This window comes from Oncorhynchus kisutch, linkage group LG13, assembly GCF_002021735.2.
Source record: "Oncorhynchus kisutch isolate 150728-3 linkage group LG13, Okis_V2, whole genome shotgun sequence".
NCBI lineage: Eukaryota > Metazoa > Chordata > Actinopteri > Salmoniformes > Salmonidae > Oncorhynchus > Oncorhynchus kisutch.
In genome coordinates, this window is record NC_034186.2 from 77,767,397 (window position 1) to 77,794,808 (window position 27,412).

Below are 27,412 nucleotides of genomic sequence, written 5' to 3' on the forward strand. Positions count from 1 at the left end.
TGCAGGATTTGAGTCCCTGGCGGCGTAGTGTGTTACTTATGGTAGGCTTTGTTACTTCGGTCCCAGCTCTCTGCAGGTCATTCACTAGGTCCCCCCGTGTGGTTCTGGGATTTTTGCTCACCGTTCTTGTGATCATTTTGACCCCACGGGGTGAGATCTTGCGTGGAGCCCCAGATCGAGGGAGATTATCAGTGGTCTTGTATGTCTTCCATTTCCTAATAATTGGTCCCACAGTTGATTTCTTCAAACCAAGCTGCTTACCTATTGCAGATTCAGTCTTCCCAGCCTGGTGCAGGTCTACAATTTTGTTTCTGGTGTCCTTTGACAGCTCTTTGGTCTTGGCCATAGTGGAGTTTGGAGTGTGACTGTTTGAGGTTGTGTACAGGTGTCTTTTATACTGATAACAAGTTCAAACAGGTGCCATTAATACAGGTAACGAGTGGAGGACAGAGGAGCCCCTTAAAGAAGAAGTTACAGGTCTGTGAGAGCCAGAAATCTTGCTTGTTTGTAGGTGACCAAATACTTATTTTCCACCATAATTTGCAAATAAATTCATAAAAAAATCCTACAATGTGATTTTCTGGATTTCTTTTTCTCATTTTGTCTGTCATAGTTGAAGTGTACCTATCTTTTTAAGTGGGAGAACTTGCACAATTGGTGGCTGACTAAATACTTTTTTGCCCCACTGTATATGTAAGCTCTAGCATGCGTCTGCAATGTAGTCAGGCAGTACCTGGACCAGTGTAAGCTTCTGGAGGTCAGAGGTCCCTTCACGACCAATCAGAGGTCACTTGTCCAGCGGTGGTTCTGGTTCCGTAGGGGGTGCAGTGAGCTGGTTCATCTGGGACTCTACTCTAGCTCTGCGTTTCTTCTGGACCAGGTTCCCCCCTGCAAACCCCAGAGCCCCCCCTCCAAGCGCTGCTGCCACCCCCGCTGCCTTGAACCCCACCAGTAGGCCCAGCGGCCCACCCAACACCCCCCCTAACACTGCCCCCGCCACGGGTAACACTGCCAGCCTGTAGCCCACCGCCTGGAGAGAGGACAGAGGGATAGACGAGTCACTACATGCATTGACAGTCTAGGTTTCTTCACTTTTTATGCCAATAAAGATCCTTAAATTCAATTAAAAAGACAAGGAAATAAGAAAACTTTGCTTGGGACAAATCCACGCATATATAACACACACACACACTCAGGGGGGTTACTCCTTTGATGTTCTAAGACACACAGTCAGCGAGAAGTCTTCAGATCTACCTGGCCTTTCATGATCACACACACACACAAATGTACACACACAAACAGCAACACATGCGCACACACCATCATCATCAAAGCTCTACAGTTTAATTACCCATGTTTATTCAAATTGGAGAAATGAGGTGTGTGTGTTTATTAATACTGTTATCTTCAGAGAGGAAGACGCTCCTTTAGACTGATTGCTGTAAATGAGTGACTCCTCTGAACATTCCGCCACACACACACTACCCCCTCCCACGGTTGATTAACAGATTAACAGTTAAATGGTTCCAGTTCAAACGCCCTCCCACCCCCTCACCTCATGGCAGCGAAGGTCATTTTAATTAACCAGAGGTAAGTTGAAAGTTCAGAGTACAGGGTGTTGGTAAATCAGGGGTGTGTGTAATGGCACCTGGCCTGATGACAGATGACACACACTGCTGTGTCTGACACCTCTTCTATGTACACACACTGCTTCTAAAGGCCTCAGCATGTTTCAGTTGGGCTGACGCCTAGCCCATCGAGTGTGCACACATACTCCCTTAAAAGACCTGAACATTTTGAAAAAAGCAACAATAGTACTATTTGTCCATTTAGAGATGCCGTAGCCAGAATACACTTCCTCAAAATAGTCGGAATTAATCTAAGATAACTCAAGAAATCTGTCACTAATTTTGACATGGAGATCAATTTTACATCTAACTAAGATGTTTGGTGCAGTATTTCTTAATGAAAACGATTCATTTCTCATTGAATGACAAAGACTTTATTGAAGAATCCCTGCTGTTGACCAATTACCGACGAAGGAGCGTAGACTTCGGCTTTGATCTTCGGGTTGCCTAGCAGAAAAACAATTGTGCCCGAAGAGCCCAAAAAATCCCAAACATATAATCCAGACAACGCTGGGCCAATTGTGCCCTATGGGACTCCCGATCACAGCTGGTTGTGATACAGTCCAGGATCGAACCCGGGTCTGTAGTGATGCCTTTAGCACTGCGATGCAGTGCCTTAGAACGCTGTGCCACTCAGGATCCCTTAAAAGCACAGCCACACCCTAGAATATTCTGGACCTCAATGTGGGCTCAATCCCATTTCAACTTCATCAATTAAGGAAGTTGAACTGAGTTGAAGTTCCATTTATCAATCAAAACATGGGGTGAGAGATGGTACATTTATGCTTAAATAAACCACATTTTTAAATATTGTGATATTTTGTCTGCAACTAGACTCAAACGGGTGTGTACGCGGAGCGTCTGTTCAGCCGTATAGAACTCACACAACATACCACACTGAGCTTGTAATATGTCTGTGGGTATTGAGCTGTCAGTCTGACTTTATTCTGAGGTTGTGTGTGTGTATTGAGCCAACAGTGGGAGGCCAAACGCTGCTCCTGAAGAGCTATTAAATAGCCCTTCATACCTCTCCTCGCCTCCTGCACCCACACACACACACCTTGCACTCTCCATTGACAACACCCCCTACTCAACCCCTCCCTCCATCACTGTACCTCTTAACCCCTCTCTCCATCTATTCTCTCTATTTCTTTAATTGCAGCTTTCCTCTGTATTCTGCTGGATCAATAGGGACAAACGTTGCAGAATGGCTGGGAGGCAAAGTGCCATCGATCTCCCAAACACCACACACACACACACACACACACGTGTACACGCTCACACGCACCTTCCCGAGGCTCCTGGTCCCCTCCTCCACGTTGGCTGCTGCTGTGTTGACGTTCTCCTCTATGCTGTCAATCTTCTCCTGCTGGGACTGACACACACACAGGGTTTATACACTGGAGACACACCGTTGACTTGGTCCCTCTCGACACAGCAACACAGATGTGTGTGTCTGTCTGTGGGGGGTGATGCGGGTGTAAAGTAGAAAAGGTAGGGTCTGGGGAGATTATATTGGGGCGGGGGGGGTCTGGGGAGATTATATTGGGGTAGGAAGGGGTCTTGGGGGGGTTATATTGGAGCAGGAGGGGTCTGGGGGGGTTATTGTGAGGAGCTCATGAAATATTCAGAGTGACAGCCGTCCCTCTCCCTGTGTGCTGGACACCATCCATCCTTCTCTCCTTCCTTATTGTAGTTGGTGTTGTTATATGTAAATACTATATAAATTTCATGGACATGGTACCTTTTTACATTAGCTACTTATTACATATGGATAGACAATATTCAGACAACAGGTATACATTTTCTGTAGCGGTTTAAAATCAAAACTATGACCATCCTGAGCTTTTTAAGTCCCTCGTCTCCCTTACTGCCCCCTAATTCTCTCCCTTACTGCCCCCTAATTCCCTCCCTCACTGCCCCCTAACTCCCTCCCTCTCCCTTACTGCCCCCTAACTCCCTCCCTCACTGCCCCCTAACTCCCTCCCTCTCCCTTACTGCCCCCTAATTCCCTCCCTCACTGCCCCCTAACTCCCTCCCTCTCTCTCACTGCCCCCTAATTCACTCCTCTCTGTTACAGTCCCCTCCCTCCCTCTCCGTTACTGCCCCCTAACTCTCTCCCTTTCCCTTACTGCCCCCTCTCTCCCTCTCCATCCCTTACTGCCCCCTAACTCCCTCCTCTCCATTACAGTCCCCTTCCTCCCTCTCCCTTACTGCCCCCTAACTCCCTCCTCTCCATTACAGTCCCCTCTCTCCCTCTCCCTTACTGCCCCCTAACTCCCTCCTCTCCGTTACAGTCCCCTTTCTCCCTCCCTTACTGCCCCCCAACTCCCTCCTCTCCGTTACAGTCCCCTTCCTCCCTCTCCCTCCCTTACTGCCCCCTAACTCCCTCCTCTCCCTTACTGCCCCCTAACTCCCTCCTCTCCGTTACAGTCCCCTTTCTCCCTCCCTTACTGCCCCCCAACTCCCTCCTCTCCGTTACAGTCCCCTTCCTCCCTCTCCCTCCCTTACTGCCCCCCAACTCCCTCCTCTCCCTTACTGCCCCCTAACTCCCTCCTCTCCCTTACTGCCCCCTAACTCCCTCATCTCCCTTACTGCCGCCTAACTCCCTCCTCTCCCTTACTGCCGCTTAACTCCCTCCTCTCCCTTACTGCCCCCTAACTCCCTCCTCTCCCTTACTGCCCCCTAACTCCCTCCTCTCTCTTACTGCCCCCTAACTCTCTCCTCTCCGTTACAGTACCCTCCCTCCCTCTCAGTTACAGTCCCCTCCATCCCTGCCCCCTAACTCCCTCCCTCTCCCTTACTGCCCCCTAACTCCCTCCTCTCCGTTACAGTCCCCTCACTCCCTCTCCCTTACTGCCCCCCAACTCCCTCCTCTCCGTTAGAGTCCCCTTCCTCCCTCTCCCTCCCTTACTGCCCCCCAACTCCCTCCTCTCCCTTACTGCCCCCTAACTCCCTCCTCTCCCTTACTGCCGCTTAACTCCCTCCTCTCCCTTACTGTCCCCTAACTCCCTCCTCTCCCTTACTGTCCCCTAACTCCCTCCTCTCCCTTACTGTCCCCTAACTCCCTCCTCTCCCTTACTGCCCCCTAACTCCCTCCTCTCCCTTACTGCCCCCTAACCCCCTCCTCTCCGTTACAGTCCCCTCACTCCCTCTCCCTTACTGCCCCCTAACTCCCTCCTCTCCGTTACAGTACCCTCCCTCCCTCTCAGTTACAGTCCCCTCCATCCCTGCCCCCTAACTCCCTCCCTCTCCCTTACTGCCCCCTAACTCCCTCCTCTCCGTTACAGTCCCCTCACTCCCTCTCCCTTACTGCCGCTTAACTCCCTCCTCTCCCTTACTGTCCCCCAACTCCCTCCTCTCCCTTACTGCCCCCTAACTCCCTCCTCTCCCTTACTGCCCCCTAACTCCCTCCTCTCCGTTACAGTCCCCTCACTCCCTCTCCCTTACTGCCCCCTAACTCCCTCCTCTCTGTTACAGTACCCTCCCTCCCTCTCAGTTACAGTCCCCTCCATCCCTGCCCCCTAACTCCCTCCCTCTCCCTTACTGCCCCCTAACTCCCTCCTCTCCGTTACAGTCCCCTCACTCCCTCTCCCTTACTGCCCCCTAACTCCCTCCTCTCCGTTACAGTCCCCTCCCTCCCTCTCCCTTACTACCCCCTAACTCCCTCCTCTCCGTCACAGACCCCTCCCTCCTCTCCCTTACTGCCCCCTTACTCCCTCCTCTCCGTTACAGTCCCCTCCCTCCTCTCCCTTACTGCCCCCCAACTCCCTCCTCTCCGTTACAGTCCCCTCCCTCCCTCTCCGTTACTGCCCCCTAACTCTCTCCCTTTCCCTTAATGCCCCTCTCTCCCTCTCCATCCCTTACTGCCCCCTAACTCCCTCCTCTCCATTACAGTCCCCTTCCTCCCTTTCCCTTACTGCCCCCTAACTCCCTCCTCTCCATTACAGTCCCCTCTCTCCCTCTCCCTTACTGCCCCCTAACTCCCTCCTCTCCCTTACTGCCCCCTAACTCCCTCCTCTCCCTTACTGCCCCCTAACTCCCTCCTCTCCCTTACTGCCCCCTAACTCCCTCCTCTCCGTTACAGTCCCCTTTCTCCCTCCCTTACTTCCCCCCAACTCCCTCCTCTCCGTTACAGTCCCCTTCCTCCCTCTCCCTCCCTCCCTTACTGCCCCCCAACTCCCTCCTCTCCCTTACTGCCCCCTAACTCCCTCCTCTCCGTTACAGTCCCCTTCCTCCCTCTCCCTCCCTCCCTTACTGCCCCCCAACTCCCTCCTCTCCCCTACTGCCCCCTAACTCCCTCCTCTCCGTTACAGTCCCCTTCCTCCCTCTCCCTCCCTCCCTTACTGCCCCCCAACTCCCTCCTCTCCGTTACAGTCCCCTCCCTCCCTCTCCGTTACTGCCCCCTAACTCTCTCCCTTTCCCTTAATGCCCTCTCTCCCTCTCCATCCCTTACTGCCCCCTAACTCCCTCATCTCCATTACAGTCCCCTTCCTCCCTTTCCCTTACTGCCCCCTAACTCCCTCCTCTCCATTACAGTCCCCTCTCTCCCTCTCCCTTACTGCCCCCTAACTCCCTCCTCTCCCTTACTGCCCCCTAACTCCCTCCTCTCCCTTACTGCCCCCTAACTCCCTCCTCTCCGTTACAGTCCCCTTTCTCCCTCCCTTACTTCCCCCCAACTCCCTCCTCTCCGTTACAGTCCCCTTCCTCCCTCTCCCTCCCTCCCTTACTGCCCCCCAACTCCCTCCTCTCCCTTACTGCCCCCTAACTCCCTCCTCTCCGTTACAGTCCCCTTCCTCCCTCTCCCTCCCTCCCTTACTGCCCCCCAACTCCCTCCTCTCCCTTACTGCCCCCTAACTCCCTCCTCTCCGTTACAGTCCCCTTTCTCCCTCCCTTACTGCCCCCCAACTCCCTCCTCTCCGTTACAGTCCCCTTCCTCCCTCTCCCTCCCTTACTGCCCCCCAACTCCCTCCTCTCCCTTACTGCCCCCTAACTCCCTCCTCTCCCTTACTGCCCCCTAACTCCCTCCTCTCCGTTACAGTCCCCTTCCTCCCTCTCCCTCCCTTACTGCCCCCTAACTCCCTCCTCTCCCTTACTGCCCCCTAACTCCCTCCTCTCCGTTACAGTCCCCTTCCTCCCTCTCCCTCCCTTACTGCCCCCCAACTCCCTCCTCTCCCTTACTGCCCCCTAACTCCCTCCTCTCCCTTACTGCCCCCTAACTCCCTCCTCTCCGTTACAGTCCCCTTTCTCCCTCCCTTACTGCCCCCCAACTCCCCCCTCTCCGTTACAGTCCCCTTCCTCCCTCTCCCTCCCTTACTGCCCCCCAACTCCCTCCTCTCCCTTACTGCCCCCCTCTCCCTTACTGCCCCCTAACTCCCTCCTCTCCGTTACAGTACCCTTTCTCCCTCCCTCACTGCCCCCTAACTCCCTCCCTCTCCGTCACAGACCCCTCCCTCCTCTCCCTTACTGCCCCCTAACTCCCTCCCTCTCCGTCACAGACCCCTCCCTCCTCTCCCTTACTGCCCCCTAACTCCCTCCTCTCCGTTACAGTCCCCTTTCTCCCTCCCTCACTGCCCCCTAACTCCCTCCCTCTCCGTCACAGACCCCTCCCTCCTCTCCCTTACTGCCCCCTAACTCCCTCCCTCTCCGTCACAGACCCCTCCCTCCTCTCCCTTACTGCCCCCTAACTCCCTCCCTCTCCCTTACTGCCCCCTAACTCTCTCCTCTCCGTTACAGTCCCCTCCCTCCTCTCCGTTACAGTCCCCTCCGTTACAGTCCCCTCCCTCCGTTAGTCCCCTCCCTCCTCTCCGTTACAGTCCTCTCCGTTACAGTCCCCTCCGTTACAGTCCCCTCCCTCCGCTCCGTTACAGTCCCCTCCCTCCGCTCCAGTCCCCTCCCTCCGCTCCGTTACAGTCCCCTCCCTCCTCTCCGTTACAGTCCCCTCCCTCCTCTCCGTTACAGTCCCCTCCCTCCTCTCCGTTACAGTCCCCTCCCTCCTCTCCGTTACAGTCCCCTCCCTCCTCTCCGTTACAGTCCCCTCCCTCCTCTCCGTTACAGTCCCCTCCCTCCTCTCCGTTACAGTTCCCTCCCTCCTCTCCGTTACAGTCCCCTCCCTCCTCTCCGTTACAGTCCCCTCCCTCCTCTCCGTTACAGTCCCCTCCCTCCTCTCCGTTACAGTCCCCTCCCTCCTCTCTGTTACAGTCCCCTCCCTCCTCTCCGTTACAGTCCCCTCCCTCCTCTCTGTTACAGTCCCCTCCCTCCTCTCCGTTACAGTCCCCTCCCTCCTCTCCGTTACAGTCCCCTCCCTCCTCTCCGTTACAGTCCCCTCCCTCCTCTCCGTTACAGTCCCCTCCCTCCTCTCCGTTACAGTCCCCTCCCTCCTCTCCGTTACAGTCCCCTCCCTCCTCTCCGTTACAGTCCCCTCCCTCCCTCCATCATTCTCCTCTCCCTTAAGGTGCCTGCATACTTCCCAGCCGTGCATATATTATGACGGCATATTGTAACGCTTTTGTTAGTTTTGGTCTTCGGTGAGGGCTTTTTCTGGCCGTGCTAACAAAACATTTTCTCCAGGCATGCCAGAGTCGGTAGCTGAAGTCTACGCCCCTTCACCTGTGATTGGTCAACAGTAGGAATTCTTCAATTAAATGTTTGATGTCATTCAAGGAGACTGCACCAAACATCTTGGATGTAAAATTGTGCGACTAAGATCTGCTTGGTATTTCAAACAAAGGTCTTTTAAGGGATTATGCGAGCACACTCATTCTGAACCGAAGCATGCTGACATCTTTACTCCTCTCCTCAGTCCTCACATCTCTCCCCCACTCTCATGTTCACTTCGGTTCCCATTTCTTCACCCTCCCTCCCTTTAAATCCCAGATGTATGTATGGTTGTTGGTGGATGTGGAGCTTCTAGGCTCCAGCCAGTGTAACCGTGGGAGATGAGTGCTTCAGTCAGACACTAGCAGGCTGCGTCGGAACATCTCAACTTGCCTGTCTCTGTCTCCCTCCCTCCCTCCCAAATCCCCAGGCAGGTACAAACACCGACACACAGCAGTGTTTACCCTGTGGTTGAGAGGCTGAGTATTGGTCCCTGAACGACACCAGTCACCCCAGAGAGACCACAGCACTAAAACATCTTTATGCTCTCTCCTTCAAAACAATCTCCTCTCGGTCTCGTCTCTTGCTCTCCCTCACTAAATCTCTCTCTCTACACCTCTTTCTGCCCTCCTCTCTCACCATGTTTAAGCTCTCCCTTCCTCCCACTCACCCTCCTATTGCTCTTTCGTTCCCAGGGGATAGAGTGATAATCGGAGTCGTCTGTTTTCCTCCTGGCCCACCATACGCCCTGTTGCCTGGGTTCTCTCCCACGGCACTCTCCTCTCTTCTCCCCATGGACACACAGCCCCCTTCTCTCCTATCCTCTCTCGTCTCCCACCTCTCCCCTATGGCCCATTTTCTACCATCCCTCCTCCCCCAGCAGTACACCTGCCTGCAGCCCCACTCCAGTAACCTGTGCTGTGCTGTGACCTGCTCTCTAAGGAGCCCCAGCATGAATCCAACCAGACAGACAGACGCTAGGCTAGCTGTCGCTCACTACACTGTCTGTCAGTGCCCTCACTGCCCTGTGTGCTAACAGCATGGTTAGCGTAGCCGCAGCAGGCTATCTGTGTTACGTAGCCCTGTCCCTGTCATTCATCCTGTCTCATTAGACACCAGGAAGGCATTGTCTGCTGACCTTGTCACCTCTCAATCACACACACACACAGAACATACAGTGCATTCGGGAAGTATTCAGACCCCTTCTCTTTATCAACATTTTGTTATGTTACAACCTTATTCTTAAACCGATTAAATTATAAAAATTGTCCTGATCTACACACAATACCCCATAATAAGACAATTTTTTTTGTTGCTAATTTCATAAGTATTCAGACCCTTTGCTATGAGACTTGAAATAGAGCTCAGGTGCATCCTGTTTCCATTGATCATCCTTGAGATGTTTCTACAACTTGATTGGAGTCCACCTGTGGCAAATTCAATTGATTGGACATGATTTGGAAAGGCACACACCTGTCTATTTAAGGTCCCAGAGTTGACAGTGCAAGTCAGATCAAAAACCAAGCCATGAGGTTGAAGAAGTCCCGAGACAGGATTGTGTCGAGGCACAGATCTGGGGATGGGTACCGAAACATGTCTGCGGCATTGAAGATCCCAGTGGCCTCCATCATTCTTAAATGGAAGAAGTTTGGAACCACCAAGACTCTTCCTAGAGCTGGCCAACCAGCCAAACTGAGCAATCGGGGGATAAGGGCCTTGGTCAGGAAGGTAACCAAGAACCTGATGGTCACTCTGACAGAGCTCCAGAGTTCCTCTGTGGAAATGGGAGAACCTTCCAGAAGGACAACCATCTCTGCAGCACTCCACAAATCAGGCCAAACGAAGCCACTCCGCAGGAAAAGGCACATGACAGCCCGCCTGGAGTTTGCCACAAGCATTTCACTACACTCGCAATAACATGTGTATGTTAATAACATGTGTATGTGACCAACAACATTGGATTTGATTTGAAAAGGCACCTAAAGGACTCTCAGACCATGAGAAACAAGATTCTCTGGTCTGCTGAAACAAGATTGAACTCTTTGGCCTGAATGCCAAGCTGAACGCCTGGCACCATCCCTAAGGTGAAGCATGGTGGCAACAGCACCATGCTGTGGGGATGTTTTTTAGCTGCAGGGACTGGGAGACTAGTCAGGATTGAGGGAACGATAAACGGAGCAAAGTACAGAGAGATCCTTGATGAAAACCACACAGCCAAGACAACACAGGAGTGTCATCTTGGCCATGTTCTGTTATAAACTACACCCGGCACAGCCAGAAGAGGACTGGCCACCCCACATATGCTCTCTCTAATTCTCTCTTTCTTTCTCTCTCTCGGAGGACCTGAGCCCTAGGACCATGCCCCAGGACTACCTGACATGATGACTCCTTGCTGTCCCCAGTCCACCTGACCGTGCTGCTGCTCCAGTTTCAACTGTTCTGCCTTATTATTATTATTCGACCATGCTGGTCATTTATGAACATTTGAACATCTTGGCCATGTTCTGATATAATCTCCACCCGGCACAGCCAGAAGAGGACTGGCCACCCCACATAGCCTGGTTCCTCTCTAGGTTTCTTCCTAGGTTTTGGCCTTTCTAGGGAGTTTTTCCTAGCCACCGTGCTTCTACACCTGCATTGCTTGCTGTTTGGGGTTTTAGGCTGGGTTTCTGTACAGCACTTTGAGATATCAGCTGATGTACGAAGGGCTATATAAATAAATTTGATTTGATTTGAGTGGCTTTGGGACAAGTCTCTGAATGTCCTTGAGTGGCCCTGCCAGAGCCCGGACTTGTACCCGATCGAACATCTCTGGAGAGACCTGAAAATAACTGTGCAGCAACGCTCCCCATCTAACCTGACAGGGCTTGAGAGGATCTTTAGAGAAGAAGGGAAGAAACTCCCCAAATAAAGGTGTGCCAAGCTTGTAGTGTCATACCCTAGAAGACTTGATGTTGTAATCGCTGCCAAAGGTGCTTCAACAAATTACTGAGTAAAAGGTCTGAATACTTAAGGAAATGTGATATTTCAGTTTTTATTAGCAAAAATTTCTACAAAACAGTTTTTGCTTTGTCATTATGGGGTATTGTGTGTAGTTTGATGAGGAAAACAATTTAATCAATTTTAGAATTCGGCTCTAACGTAACAAAATGTGGAAATACTTTCCGAATGCACTGTACATAGCATACTCACATGGACCAGCAGAGAGAACTCTGTCACCAAACCGCTAAGCTCCTTCAGGTCCTGACAAAACAAACTCATATTAACACAGCAACAATAACACAAACAAAAACCTACTATATGACATATTAAAGACATGAATAAATATTATGATCTCTTAATCTATTATTAAGACAATTTGTGAATACAGTACAAGGGGCCAAAATATTCCCACCTCCTCCAGGGTGTCCCAGGACTCAGCAGCACTCTCGTTGAGGGGGATCACTGGGAGGAGGAGCTGCGTTTGATTGACAGGAGGGGGCTCCCTGCCCACATCATCACCATGGGAACCACCTAATGGATAAGGTCAGTGAGAACCAGAGTGACCAACTTTAGATCTGGACATGTTACTGCTTCTGAAATTCTCAAATTCATAATGAGCATTTAGATGATTTATTAGTTGGTTTATTGGTCAATAAAGGAAGAGGTAACATGGCTGACATAGAATGGAATAAACTGATGTAGTTGAATAGAGGGGGAGGGGGCGGTGCTACCTGAGGATGAGTGGTCTGGGGGGCGTGGTGCCTGTGGCAGAGGGGCGGGGTTAGAATGCAGGAGTAGGAAGTCTTGCGTGGCAGCAGATGCTCGGTCTCTGATTGGCTGAACCAGCCTCTCCAGGGCGGGGCCGTCCTCCGGGCGGATACGTCCACACAGCTTCTCCATCTCTCTAACATTAGCCCTCAACTGCTACAGAGAGAGAGTGAGAGAGAGGTTCAACTTCCCAACAGATAGATTTAAAAAAGAGGCACGAGAGAGAGAGAAGTACACCCTCATACAGACAGACAGGTTCCAGTGTCTCTGCTGGGAGGAGGAGTGAGAAGGGGGAAGTAGTGTCAGATCGCCTCCCCTGGTTGTACCCATCAGCCCCAGGGCAGGGGTCAGGAGGTCATGACCAATAGATGCTCCCACGCTAATTAGACATGATGAATAAACATACATGCACAGCTGCAGACTGGATTAGCATTGAGCTGCTATGGCCACGGGGAGACACACCTGTCAGAACGCTAAAGACCTGAAGCATATGCTTCACAGATAACACACACACACACACACACACACACACAAAGAACATCAACAATAAGAACATTAACAGGTGAATGAGCTCTCTGCGCTGCTGGAGAAGGTTGGTTAAAACCTCTTAAATATAATCTACGTAATCCCCTAAAGTAATTATTTACCATGAGAGGGCCATAAACAATAACTAGTAATGCTGCAATCTCTACGGTTCAAATGTCCCCTTTCTGGTAAAACAGTTAGACTGGTGAGGTGTAGTCACTTTTCAAGAAACAAGATCAAGTACCCAGCACAAACATGATTCAAACATGATACAAATATGTTATATGATGGATATCCTATAACGAAACTGTATAAAGAAGGCTTGAAATAACTTATTTGTTCTAAATATAGTATAATATATAAAGCGACTAACTATAAGATTTGTGTATAATACATATTTGTATATTTATTGTTAGAGAAAATGGGCATATTTTCTAAAGGTCTCTTGGTCAAAACGTCTGTCCCCATCACTGTGAATATTTCCTGAACTCGTTAGGCCTTTCATCTCATATAGTGTCCGTCTATCACAAACAGAAGGTGTGTTTTGTTTCAAATCTATTCATTATTTTAGAATACTGGCTATAAATCGATCTGAATGTGGTACAGTGATGAAACCACTCCCCCTCGCTACATTACGGTGTAAGGATTCCAGGCATATGCTGCTTCATACAGGCAGAAGAGACATGCTACTGTGTCTGTAAAAATCAGGGCTACTGCTCAATGCAAGCCAACTCGATCGATTTATAAGCAAAAATTTCAGTCAGAACCACGCAGGTCCCGTAAACAGGGGACTTAATATCGAAGAGGATTTATTTAAGAGGATATTGTTACTAAACGATATGATAACCGCCATCGATAAAAGACAGTACTGTGCAGCCGTCTTCATCGACTTGGCCAAGGCTTTCGACTCTGTCAATCACCGTATTCTTATCGGCAGACTCAATAGCTTTGGTTTTTCTAATGACTACTTCACCTGGTTCACCAACTACTTTTCAGACAGAGTTCAGTGTGTCAAATAGGAGGGCCTGTTGTCCGGACCTCTGGCAGTCTCTATGGGGGGTACCACAGGGTTCAAGTCTCTATGGGGGTACCACAGGGTTCAACTCTTTTCTCTGTATATATCAATGATGTCTCTCTTGCTGCGGGCGATTCCCTGATCCACCTCTACGCAGACGACACCATTCTGTATACTTCTGGCCCTTCCTTGGACACTGTGTTAACTAACCTCCAAACGAGCTTCAATGCCATACAACACTCCTTCCGTGGCCTCCAACTGCTCTTAAACGCTAGTAAAACCAAATGCATGCTTTCCAACCGTTTGCTGCCTGCACCCGCACGCCCGACTAGCATCACTACTCTGGATGGTTCTGACCTAGAATATGTGGACAACTATAAATACCTAGGTGTCTGGCTAGACTGTAAACTCTCCTTCCAGACCCATATTAAACATCTCCAATCCAAAATCAAATCTAGAATCGACTTCTTATTTCGCAAACAAAGCTTCCTTCACTCACTTCGGCGATGTCATCTACAAAATAGCTTCCAATACTCTACTCAGCAAACTGGATGCAGTCTATCACAGTGCAATCCATTTTGTTACCAAATCACCTTATACCACCCACCATTGCGACCTGTATGCTCTAGTCGGCTGGCCCTCGCTACATATTCGTCGCCAGACCCACTGGCTCCAGGACATCTATAAGTCTATGCTAGGGAAAGCACCGCCTTATCTCAGTTCACTGGTCATAATAACAACACCCACCCATAGCACACGTTCCAGCAGGTATATCTCACTGATCATCCCTAAAGCCAACACCTCTTTGGCCTCCTTTCCTTCCAGTTCTCTGCTGCCAGTGACTGGAGAGAATTGCAAAAATCACTGAAGTTGGAGACTTTTATTTCCCTCGCCAACTTTAAACATCAGCTATCTGAGCAGCTAACCGATCGCTGCAGCTGTACATAGTCCATCTGTAAATAGCCCACCCAATCTACCTACCTCATCCCCATACTGTTTATATTTTGTTTACTTTTCTGCTATTTTGCACACCAGTATCTCTACTTGCACATCATCATCTGCTCATTTATCACTCCAGTGTTAATTTGCTAAATTGTAATTATTTGCTCCTATGGCCTATTTATTGCCTACCTCCTCATGCATTTCTGTATATAGACTTTCTTTTTTCTACTGTGTCATTGACTTGTTTATTGTGTTATTGGCTTGTTTATTGTTTACTCCATGTGTAACTCTGTGTTGTCTGTTCACACTGCTATGCTTTATCTTGGCCAGGTCGCAGCTGCAAATGAGAACTTGTTCTCAACTAGCCTACCTGGTTAAATAAAGGTGAAATAAAAAATTACAATTAAAATATAAGAACTAAGGTCTACTGATTGAAAGGTGTGTAGGAGTGTGTAACTGGTCCATGTGTTTTCAGGCTGTTGTTGTCTCTTGGGGGAAGGGGATATGGAGGGGAGGGGGGGGACCCCTGAGACCGTTGTATGATAGTCAGTCACTCAGCCAGCGGTGTGTGTGTGACTGTGTGTCAGCCAGTCAGTCACTCAGCCAGCGGTGTATGTGTGACTGTGTGTCAGCCAGTCAGTCACTCAGCCAGCGGTGTGTGTGTGTGACTGTGTGTCAGCCAGTCAGTCACTCAGCCAGCGGTGTGTGTGTGTGACTGTGTGTCAGCCAGTCAGTCACTCAGCCAGCGGTGTGTGTGTGTGACTGTGTGTCAGCCAGTCAGTCACTCAGCCAGCGGTGTGTGTGTGTGACTGTGTGTCAGCCAGTCAGTCACTCAGCCAGCGGTGTGTGTGTGTGACTGTGTGTCAGCCAGTCAGTCACTCAGCCAGCGGTGTGTGTGTGTGACTGTGTGTCAGCCAGTCAGTCACTCAGCCAGCGATGTGTGTGTGTGACTGTGTGTCAGCCAGTCAGTCACTCAGCCAGCGGTGTGTGTGTGACTGTGTGTCAGCCAGTCAGTCACTCAGCCAGCGGTGTGTGTGTGTGACTGTGTGTCAGCCAGTCAGTCACTCAGCCAGCGGTGTGTGTGTGTGTGACTGTGTGTCAGCCAGTCAGTCACTCAGCCAGCGGTGTGTGTGTGTGTGACTGTGTGTCAGCCAGTCAGTCACTCAGCCAGCGGTGTGTGTGTGACTGTGTGTCAGCCAGTCAGTCACTCAGCCAGCGGTGTGTGTGTGACTGTGTGTCAGCCAGTCAGTCACTCAGCCAGCGGTGTGTGTGTGACTGTGTGTCAGCCAGTCAGTCACTCAGCCAGCGGTGTGTGTGTGACTGTGTGTCAGCCAGTCAGTCACTCAGCTAGCGGTGTGTGTGTGACTGTGTGTCAGCCAGTCAGTCACTCAGCCAGCGGTGTGTGTGTGACTGTGTGTCAGCCAGTCAGTCACTCAGCCAGCGGTGTGTGTGTGACTGTGTGTCAGCCAGTCAGTCACTCAGCCAGCGGTGTGTGTGTGACTGTGTGTCAGCCAGTCAGTCACTCAGCCAGCGGTGTGTGTGTGACTGTGTGTCAGCCAGTCAGTCACTCAGCCAGCGGTGTGTGTGTGACTGTGTGTCAGCCAGTCAGTCACTCAGCCAGCGGTGTGTGTGTGACTGTGTGTCAGCCAGTCAGTCACTCAGCCAGCGGTGTGTGTGTGACTGTGTGTCAGCCAGTCAGTCACTCAGCCAGCGGTGTGTGTGTGACTGTGTGTCAGCCAGTCAGTCACTCAGCCAGCGGTGTGTGTGTGACTGTGTGTCAGCCAGTCAGTCACTCAGCCAGCGGTGTGTGTGTGACTGTGTGTCAGCCAGTCAGTCACTCAGCCAGCGGTGTGTGTGTGTGACTGTGTGTCAGCCAGTCAGTCAGTGGGGGACAGACAGGCATGTGAAGCAGCAGGACTCCATCTCTGCAGACAAACACACAGTAAACACCAGGGAGAAAGTGAAACCAGGCACACATTGTTAAATAGGCCCTGCCACACCAACACACACACACACAGGGCGTTACGAAACCGATTCACTAGCCTGCTAATATTGTTGCACTCACTAAGTCTTGGGCCTAGTTAACTAGTCTGTAACCTGAGGAATCAGCGTATGCGTCTAGGTGTGAATGTATGTACCCAGGAGACAGCTACCTTACCGTAGGTCCAGGGTCAGCTCCGTCTTCACCTCTTGGTCGGCCGGTCCAAGTGGATTATTATTTGTTCAGATGGTGACTAAACATAAATATGTTCAAATCAAACCAGTAGGCTCTCAGAACCCTAATTGACAGCACCGAATGTGCTTATCAACCACCTGGACATGGTTGCTGCTGCCCCCTGGGGGAATGGAGTGTGGAAGTGATCTGTAGTGTGCTGTCCAAACTACCTAACCTATCCCTCAAAGTGATGAGCAGCAGAGAGGGGGTCTATAATAATATTCACAGTTAGGAGAAAGGGATGAATAGATGAGTGATGGATGAAAATAGAGGCATGCAGACAGAAATACAGAAAGCAGAGGAGCCCACTTCCTGCTAGAGACTTCACTTCCTGCCTAGAGAGTGGGGGGGGTGATGCTGTCTTTCTCTGCTTCCCTCTGCCTTTCTTGCTCTCTCTCTACTTCTCTTAGGCTCTATCTGTGCTGCATGTCCTTGTGTATCATCACCCATCTTCACCTTCCTTACACACACCCAGCCCAGAGGACAAAAACACACACGCCACACAGGAAAGCACTCTGCCCTCCCAAGGGGTTTGAGGGGAATGGTGTGTTTTGAGTGTGTGTGTGTGTGAGAGGGAAGGAGGTGGGGGTGAATCCTTCACTTCCAGAGACATGGTGGTGTCATTGTGAAAATACACACACACACACACACACAGACCCTTTTATAACACACACTCAATTTTCCGTACACACTCCTGATCTCCTGCAGGCACACAGCACACAGTCACAACATCATGTATATACTCAGCACAAGGCCAGTTTGCGTGTGTATGTTTTACCTGCACAGTGCGGCTGGCATTGATGTGCTCCTGATGAAGGCGATCCCATTGTCCACTATGCTGGAACTGTAAGACAATAACAAGCTCAGTTGCCGCTTCTCTGTGTGTGGTTCTTCTGTAACTTCCAATGGTCGGTGATGTGAGTTTGCGTGTGTATATATGTGTGTGTGTGCATGTGTGTATATGTTTGCGTGTCTGAGTATATCTGTGTGTTACCTTCAGTATATTGCTGTGGTGTCTCTGTAGTCTTTCTAGGTCTGTCGGCAGGGCTACTTTAGTGAACTTGTTGATTGGCCCTTCAAGACGCCTCAGCGTCAGCTTGCCCCCTTCCTCTGACATCCTCCCTGACATCTGACCCCGGGTGGGTTCTCACACCTGCAACCATACACACGTGCTCCTCTTACTCAGCTACCTGGAAGACAGGAGGGAGGAGGTATACATCAAACATCAGTGTGCCACACACAACCACGTGACCTGTTTTTCTCTCACACACACACGCGCGCACACACGCGCGCACGCACACACCTCCTTGTGACCCAATGCCAAACACATCACAACATACCATTTCTGACTAGTAGGGAGCTTTGTTGACTCCTTCGTGCCCAAGGTTTGAATAACAGGGTCTCAGTCTGTCTCGAGCTGTTAGCTAGCTAAAGAAGTTAAACGACAACATCCGGGAACAAATGATAACAGAAAACTTTGCTTGTTCCAGAGAGAAGAAATGTCTGTAATTATGACACATTAAAACACATTTTGACCGAGGTACGGCATCATCCTCTAGCTAGCTGGCAGTTATAACGTTATATTGTGCTCTTAAAGTAACAATATAACGTTATAACTGCCAGAATCAGATGTATGTCAGGTGAGTTAACAGTATGTTAGCAAGCTAGCCAGCACAGCTGACTATTCAAACTTTAAATCTGTCATATTCCATTTTCAAACCGTGAACATATTACTTACTTAAAGTAAAAATCCATGAGTGTAAAACTTGGGAGATGCATTCTTCTAGGCTATTTCGTAACTGTTTGTCTCAAGTTAGCTACATGTCCAACTTTCTCTTCTGTTTGTAAACAACTCTCTTCCTTGCGCGCAGACGAATTACTTCCGATCTAAAACCTTAGCCCACAGAGAGAAAGGTCTGCCCCTTGAGGCTGAATCTACAGCAGTCACATACAGTAACCTTTCTGATTAATTGAACGTTATTGAATGAAGTTCAATAGTGAATATTATAGCAAGAGGTGAGTGACTGATTTCATATACATTTTTGTAAAGTCGGGAATTGAAAGTTGAAAGTTGTACATCTATATTGATTGGGGAGACAATATTGATCATGTCAGGCAAATAACATCGACCAATGTGTGACGCGTGGGAAAAGCTAGAATTTCCACTCAGTCGGACTATCACCACATGCAAGCACAAGTACACACACACACACACAAACTATGATGTGGAGCTGCTAGGAGGGTGGAGTGGTGCCAGGTGCATGGTCTGGCTGGGCCAGCACAGCACTAGGCTTAGAGTGGATTATTATGGACATGTCATCTCCTGTGGCTCTCTATTGTGTGTGTGTGTGTGTGTGTGTGTGTGTGTGTGTGTGTGTGTGTGTGTGTGTGTGTGTGTGTGCGTGCGCGCGTGCGTGCGCGCGCGTGTGCGTGCGCGCGCGTGTGATATTGAGGATAGAGCAGCATGCGCCCCTGGTCCTGCTGGGAGATAAGCAGATCTATAGCAAGCCTCTGTACCTCTGTCATCACCTTTAACATTTAACACACACACACACATACAGGCACTTCCTGTGCTGGTTGGAAAGCGTTTGAGGAGGCCTCTCTATTTATGTCATTGGGCCTTAAACACCAAGCCTGCAGGGGGGCTCCCCTGGCGTGTGTCTAGTCCCACAGGGAGACTCCCGCAGCAGAAAGGTAAAGCCACAGCAGACTGAGAGGGAGGAGCTGAGCAGACAGTGAAAGTCTGGACACCCACATCACACCACAACATTGTGTTGTTTCAGATGTGTGTCTCCCATAAAACTTCAATTAAATGCAGAGTCTCAAATAGTTGCCATCCCTTTTAATAGCCGGGCATCGGCACACATTTCAGCAAATAACACAATAATAATGTCTAAATGAATGGTTTGCGAGTGAACTGCAGTGAGTGCCGCAAGATTGCTCAAAGAAGATAAAGAAGAGCCATGGATGAGACAGCAGTGTGGTTTGACATGGTCGGCTCAACTACGGTGGATACAAGAGGTGCAACGAGTGAGACAATGGTGCTGAAACGTGAAATCGGGGGTGTATGATAGGCAGGCTAGTCTTTGCGTGTCTGATCTGTGATGGATTTGTTATTACAATGTTTATACTGGTCATACTGGTCACAATAACCAGTGTGGTAGTCATTTCAACATTTGTTTGAGCAAGAGCTGTGTGCAAATCCGCCCCTTTTAAAAAAAAAAATCACCTAAAATGACATACCCAAATCTGACTGCCTGTAGCTCAGGACCTGAAGCAAGGATATACATATTCTTGATACCATTTGAAAGGAAACACTTTGAAGTTTGTGAAAATTTGAAATTAATGTAGGAGAATATAACACATTATATCTGATAAAGATACAAAGAAAAGAAGCATGCACTTTTTTTCTACCATCATTTTTGAAATGCAAGAGAAAGGCCATAATGTATTATTCCAGTCCAGGCACAATTTACATTTTGGCCAGTAGATGGCAGCAGTGCATGTGCAAAGTTTTAGACTGATCCAATGAACCATTGTATTTCTGTTCAAAATTTTGCATCAAAGCTGCCCAAATGTGCCTAATTGGTTTATTAATAACTTTTCAAGTTCATAACTGTGCACTCTCATCAAACAATAGCATGGTATTCTTTCACTGTAATAGCTACTGTAAATTGGACAGTGCAATTTCTGCCAATATCAGATATGTCTATGTCCTGGGAAATGTTCATTTTACTTACAACCTCATGCTAATTGCATTAGCCTACGTTAGCTCAATAGTCCCTGGCTCAAACAGAAGCCTGTCTCTAATAAGCACCGGTTGTGTTCAGTGATTGAAGCAAATAAACGCCCAGGCTATAAATGTACGTTTTACAGTATATGACCGAATGTGTTTACATGCGTGCTTGTGTGTGTGTGCGTGTGCGTGTGTGTGGTGGCAGGACACAGGTGCCATCCGTCTCAGTGTAATCCAGGAAGTGTGTCTCAGCAGGAGAGGAAGTGCTTCAGCAGGGAGCCCCTCCCACTCATGAATATTACATTACCCCCCATAATATACTCACCTGACTTGACCAATTTTAAGTACTGGCAGGCAACAACACAAAGAAATACCTAAAACACTAAAAGGACCAAGGCACTCTTAAAGTAAATAGTTTAAAATGCCTTTATTTTAGTTATGGCATGTTCAGTAAAACAAAAAGTGTAAAACTCTGAAGCGTTTTGGCGTCCTAGTTTTAAACGGTTTGTTCAATTGAACATGACATAACTAAAATAAAGTCATTTTAAAGTAATTCTATGAAGAGTGACTTGGTCCTTTTTTAGTGTTTATGACCATTTTAGCCCTTTACCAAAGAGCACCTTCTACCTACAACATTCTACTGTGGTATTCCAGCAGGACCTCCTCCCTTCATTTTCTATAAACAAATAACACTTTTATATTTATATGTAATATTTACCATGTTGTACTGTTTTGTTGTTGGTTTGATGGCTGCTGCGTTCACACACAACCTTGTAATGTGTTTGCAATAACTGTTTTCAGGATCCCCTTTAAAAAAAGGCGATAATACATCTCAAAGGACTATTCTGCCTCCATCTCTGATAATAAATAAATGCAAACAGTGGGATACCACCTGCTTAGAGTATGTGTGTGTGTGTGTGTGTGTGTGTGTGTGTGTGGGGGGGGGGGGGGTGAGAGGGAGAGAGCTGTGTGTGTGTGTGTGTGAGAGAGTGAGCTGTGTGTGTGTGGTCTAATGGGACCTCTAATTAAGACTCTGGGGGTATCTGCTATCTGTCAGCACTGATCGATCGGCTGGCAGAGACTGACAGCTCCTTCTGTGTGTCTGTGTGTCCTTGTGTGTGTGTCCGTGTGTGTGTGTCCATGTGTGTGTGTGTCCGTGTGTGTGTGTCCCTGTCTTTCACTTCTGTCGTTGAGCTCTCTGCTCTCTGTGTGTGTTGGTGTTATGTTACTCGTCACTCAACGCTGTCACTACCTGTGTCAGAGGAGAATTAACACACACACACCGTCTCTGTACACAGTGTGCCGGTCTTTCACCTGACAGCTTACTGGACACAGGGACATCATTCTCTTTGACAGAGGGACAAGATGTTAGAGTGTTCTGAACACACACACACCGTCTCTGTACACAGTGTGCCGGTCTTTCACCTGACAGCTTACTGGACACAGGGACATCATTCTCTTTGACAGAGGGACAAGATGTTAGAGTGTTCTGAACACACACACACCGTCTCTGTACACAGTGTGCCGGTCTTTCACCTGACAGCTTACTGTACACAGGGACATCATTCTCTTTGACAGAGGGACAAGATGTTAGAGTGTTCTGAACACACACACACCGTCTCTGTACACAGTGTGCCGGTCTTTCACCTGACAGCTTACTGGACACAGGGACATCATTCTCTTTGACAGAGGGACAAGATGTTAGAGTGTTCTGAACACACACACACCGTCTCTGTACACAGTGTGCCGGTCTTTCACCTGACAGCTTACTGGACACAGGGACATCATTCTCTTTGACAGAGGGACAAGATGTTAGAGTGTTCTGAACACACACACACCGTCTCTGTACACAGTGTGCCGGTCTTTCACCTGACAGCTTACTGGACACAGGGACATCATTCTCTTTGACAGAGGGACAAGATGTTAGAGTGTTCTGAACACACACACAGACCACGTGGTCAGGCATGGGCGATGTTATAAATGGTTTAACACCTGGATGAATGTGTGTGTGTGTGTGTGTGCGTGCGTGTGCATGTGTGTGCATGTGCACGAGTGATGGCAGTGACAGTATAGACGGTGTGCTGTGAAATGTCACCATGGCGATCGATCATGTTTAGCGAGGGTGGAGGCTGATCTGGTCCTCACGCTTACATGAACCCTCCATCCTCCTCCATCCCTCCTCCTCTACTCCCCATACCTCCATTTCCCTACTAATTCTCCTCTCCTCCGTGTGAGAGCCTGAAAGGTCCCTAGAGAGAGGAGATCCCCTGACCTGTCAAGAGGAACCAACCGTCACCACACACACACACGCTCAGACGCACACACACACGCTTAGACACACACACACACACGTGCACGCTCAGGCACTTGGACACAACCACACACACTCAGACACACATACACACACTCAAACACACACACGCTCAGACACACACACACACACGTTCAGACACACAGACACACACACACACTTCATTCCACATATCACACTTATTCAGTGATTTTTATTTCATTTATTTAGAAATGTGTGCAGGATCAATTCCTTGCAGTGAATCCTCTGGTTTCCCTCATTGTCCTGATATAACATTAATTCATGGTACTGTGAGTGATGATGATGATGATGATGATAATGATGATAGGATCAGCAGACTCAGTCAGTCAGAATAACCAGTCAGTCAGAATAACTAGTCAGTCAGAATAACCAGGTCTACTTCATGATGTCAAAGTGATGAACAAAAACTCCAGTCAGAGGGAAATAGAAAACAACTTTTTTAACTTCTTTTAATTTCTCTTCTTCAAAAAAACAATGCACAACTTGTACCACAATATTTGAAAAAGCTAAAAACACTTCAAAATATTAGTTTTGTATATATATATATTTATATATCTATAGAATTGTATTTTTTCCTTCTTTCAAAACGGATGCCTGTGAGTGAGTCTGTGATGTGTAATGGTGGATGGCCAGGTAGGGGGGGGACCACACACACACACAGGCGCAGTCTGACACACAAACCAGGCCAGGCTGTCATACCAGCTTCATAAGAGCTTATAACAGCTTATAACACACCATGCATATGCTCCTGTACTCCTACACAGAAACACATAGACAGTAACACTGTCCTCCAATCTCTCACAGCCTCCATATTACAAACATATAAAAAGAGCATGACTGCGGAATGTTTCAACCTCCCTCAGGCCCCTTACAGTCATCCATCGAGCACCCTTCTACTCCCAGCCCCCCTTTCCTCCTCTCCTGTTCTCCTCCTCTCTGCCTCTTCGCTCCCTCTCTCGGGGAGCAGGGTGGGTGCGTGTCTGTGCTTGTCACCCTCTGAGGGTGTAAGTGCTGCTTGCGTTCTTTCCTCCAATAATTCATTCTTAAATCTACTACAGCCAGTTCAAGTCTGAGAGACTGAGTCATCAATGGTTAGTGCTCAGTACCTCCTCACCAATCTGTCTTTCTCCCGGAGCTACTGACAGACTGGCAGTACATGGCCAGTCTTAGTATTAGAATCATTTAGAGTTTGAAATGAAACCTTCCCATCTCTAGCTGTTGCGTTACAAAAAAAAGATAGCACTAAAGAAATTGCACTTGGACAACAGAGTCACATCACTGTGTGTGTTGGGTGTTTTATATAGATCTTCTGTTTTAATGCCTTCTGTTGTGTGACTAAGCTCACACACACACAGACAGATTGCTGGGTCACTCACGCTGTACGTCGTCTTGACTGACGATACCTTTTTTATTTAAATGTCTCCTTCCTCCAATTTCGCAGGGGGGAACACAAAACAAACGCAGCTTCTGTTTCCCTGGGACATCATCAGAGCGTCACACAGCTACTCACACAGACTGCCTTCCCCTCCCCCTAGGACAGACTGCTATGAACTTCAGACAGAACCGAACCAGACTGAAGCAGGCCAAACCAGTCCAGAACAAAGGCCTGGGTCTTATTTTCCTCCTTCAGGCATAACCAGACTAAAACAGGACAGAGAAATGTCACTTTCATATTTTTGTCATCCTTTCACATCCTCCCATCACACGAGAAAAACGGTCCAGATAGAAAGTGGTAAGCATATGAATAATTGTCTTTATGGCGTGAAAAGCATTTTTTTGATTGGTTGTCCTTAATGAGTGAAAAGCAATTTGATTGGCTGTCTCTCAGCTTGGCTCAGCGAGTCTCGCTCCTCTGAGCATGGCTGCGTGGTGCTCTGGGGTGGGGGTGGGGGGGGGTGTCTTAAACAGGATGTGACACGTATGTGTGGGCATAATCAGCCCAGGCAGCATCAGTAGGGCAGAGTGTCTAGGAACCTGTCAATCAGAGGTGGGGGTGGGACCAGGTCCTCCAGCTTCAGGTAGAAGATCCTCTGCAGACCCTGGGTCCTCTGGGAGCGGAGCTCCGCCCTAACACCCAGCACACGACTTAGAGGGGGCGTGGCCTTGGAGGAGGAGGAGGGGCCAAAGCCCAGGTGGTCTCTAAGGCAACAGACCACCTTGTTCTGCAGCTCCTCAACGCGCTTACTGTCCTTCAGTCCTGGGACCTGCTCTGTGGAGACAGAGGGAAAGACGGGTTACACACTAAACAGATACACAAAGAGAGATACAGGACACACATGCACACAGTGCTCCTCCACTTGCTCAGAGCGCTACCAGCTCGAAGCACAAACTCCATCTTGTTTTCCATTCAATTCCATCTCATTAGGTCCTGTGGATCTTGTTGTTATTATGTTACCGCAGCCTTAAACCTTAAACAGGCTCTAAACCTCCGAGACATACATACCCTGTCTGTGTCTCTCACTGCAGATCAATACACACACTAACCTAACATACCCCCCACCCGAGTCCTGTGACGATTTACATATAAACACACACACACACACACTCTCACATAAACACACTCGCCTGTTCTAAGAGGTTGACATCAACACAAGTAGCCAGTGCTCAACAATTAGCAGATTATTCGCTCCTGTGAGCAGCCAAATGAGATTAGACACACACACACTCACTGCCCTTAGCAACCCGACCAGCCTTAATGTGACACTAACTCATTCTGTAGAGAACAGGGTGTCCAGACAGTCACACACACACGTAGTTTGAGTCAGTATGTGTCAGAAAGAGTGTACTGTGTGAGTGTGTGTGTGTAGAATGCTAGCCTCAGTGTGAGACTGTCTGTGTTGTTGGACTCTTTTGTGCGCTGTGTGTTTGGTGCTGCAGTCACTGCCGAGGTCCTTTTCACCTCTCACTGAGAGAGACAGCTTTCAGACCTCATGCTCTCTCCCTCACCTCTATACCCTCTCATTCTTCTCTGAATCCATTCTTTCTCTCTCTAACTGAGTTCCTGGGGAGGGAGGGATCGATGGCTGTCTTTCTGCAGAGGCCACTCTGCCGCGGTCGATGGTTCTAGCAGCTCTACAGTAGCAGTGTCCTGTGTGCTGTGTGGAGGTGGCAGAGTGCCACTGAGAGCCGTGCGGACACCATTCCAGAGCCGAGCTCCACGGTGACCCGGTCGATCCGGCACAGAGTTAAGTGCTCCCCCAGAGAGGAGAGGGTAGGGGACAGGGATGGGACTGTGTGTGGGGGAAAGGGGTGTAGTAGAATTTGAAATCTCAGAGTATCTTTTAAAATTTAACCAGGCAAGTCAGTTAAAGAACAAATTCTTATTTACAATGACGGCCTAGGAACAGTGGGTTAACTGCCTTGTTCAGGGGCAGAACGACAGATTTTTACCTAGTCAGCTTGGGGATTTGATCTAACAACCTTTCGGTTACTAGTCTAACCACTAGGCTACCTGCTAAGTAACATGTTAGGTAAAAAATAGTTCAACGAGGGTAAATTAAAGAGTGAGATAAAATGTTTCTCTTTGTTGAATGACCCTCTGCTCTCCCTTGTCTGCTCTCAGCTCTTTACTCACTGTCTGTTGAAGTGTGTGGGGGGGTAGAGTCAGATAGTGTATTCTGTTCTCTGTGCAAGAGGCATTCAGCAGAACACACACACACACGAAGGAATCATTGATGCTCCTACGTGGTTCACACTCATGCTCTGATTAAGGGACCAGGTGTCAGACAGGTGCAGCAGGTGCTGCCGGAGATCAGGTGTACCTTCCGGACCGAGGTGTGTTTAAGTGTGGTGTGCTAATGTGTGTGTTAGGGTATTAGGGAGTGTGTGTTAGGGGTGTTTGTGTGTGTGTGTACTTGTTTTCTTACATTATCGGGACCCCAATGTCCTAACATTTCACCTGAATGTCCTGACAAGGTAGGAAAACAATCACTTTTTTGAAAAGTCAGTAATTTTCAGGTCCTGAATTTATCCAAATGCTATTTTAAGCTTAAGAGTTAGGTTTATGGTTTTGGGCTTAAGGTTAAGGTTAGGGTTAGGTTAAGGTTAGGTTAAGGGTTAGGGTTAGGGTAAGGATAAGAGTTAGGTTTATGGTTTTGGGCTTAAGGTTAATGTTAAGGTTAGGGTTAGGTTAAGGTTAGGTTAAGGGTTAGGGTTAGGGTAAGGATAAGAGTTAGGTTTACGGTTTTGGGGTTAAGGTTAAGGTTAAGGTTAGGGTTAGGTTAAGGTTAGGTTAAGGGTTAGGGTAAGGATAAGAGTTAGGTTTACGGTTTTGGGGTTAAGGTTAAGGTTAGGGTTAGGTTAAGGTTAGGTTAAGGGTTAGGGGCTAGGGAAATTATAATTTTAAATGGACCAAACATTTTTACACTACAAAAAGTGTGTGAGACGTCTGTGAATTTAACCTGATTGCCGTGACAACACTGAGTGATGAGGCTTAATCTAAAGCCTACAAACAAAGCATTGGGTGTGTATTATCATGTGTGTGTATGTGTGTGTGTTTGTGTGTGCGCATGGGTGGGGTGTGTTACCTGTGAGCAGCACCAGGGGCAGCCAGGCAGGAGAAGGCGGATGTGTCCAGGTTGAGACTCTGTAGATGAGAGGAGAAGTCTCTGATGGAGTCCAGCCACTCTCCAAAACCTCTCAGACACTGGAACCTGCTCAGCACCAGGCATTA

The 27,412-nt window shown here is 48.8% G+C and overlaps 1 protein-coding gene across 3 annotated transcripts; it reads right to left on the minus strand.

Annotated features, from left to right (window-relative positions):
* Window positions 1–597: 597 nt before the first annotated feature.
* LOC109883485 (syntaxin-17) lies at window positions 598–18,552 on the minus strand. 3 transcript variants are annotated; one of them, XM_031787547.1, is made up of 9 exons: window positions 18,411–18,551; window positions 18,013–18,100; window positions 17,667–17,862; window positions 17,451–17,516; window positions 11,939–12,131; window positions 11,620–11,738; window positions 11,418–11,468; window positions 2,917–3,003; window positions 598–1,030 (listed from the first exon to the last, which is right to left on the minus strand). In XM_031787547.1, the coding sequence occupies exons 3-9, from the start codon at window positions 17,799–17,801 to the stop codon at window positions 788–790; spliced, it is 894 nt and encodes a 297-aa protein (XP_031643407.1). In that variant the 5' UTR covers window positions 17,802–17,862; window positions 18,013–18,100; window positions 18,411–18,551; the 3' UTR covers window positions 598–787. The 3 variants fall into 3 exon arrangements, with proteins under 3 accessions (XP_031643407.1, XP_031643406.1, XP_031643408.1); XM_031787546.1 differs by lacking the exon at window positions 18,013–18,100; XM_031787548.1 differs by lacking the exons at window positions 2,917–3,003; window positions 18,013–18,100 and having other exon boundaries at window positions 18,411–18,552.
* Window positions 18,553–27,412: the final 8,860 nt, after the last annotated feature.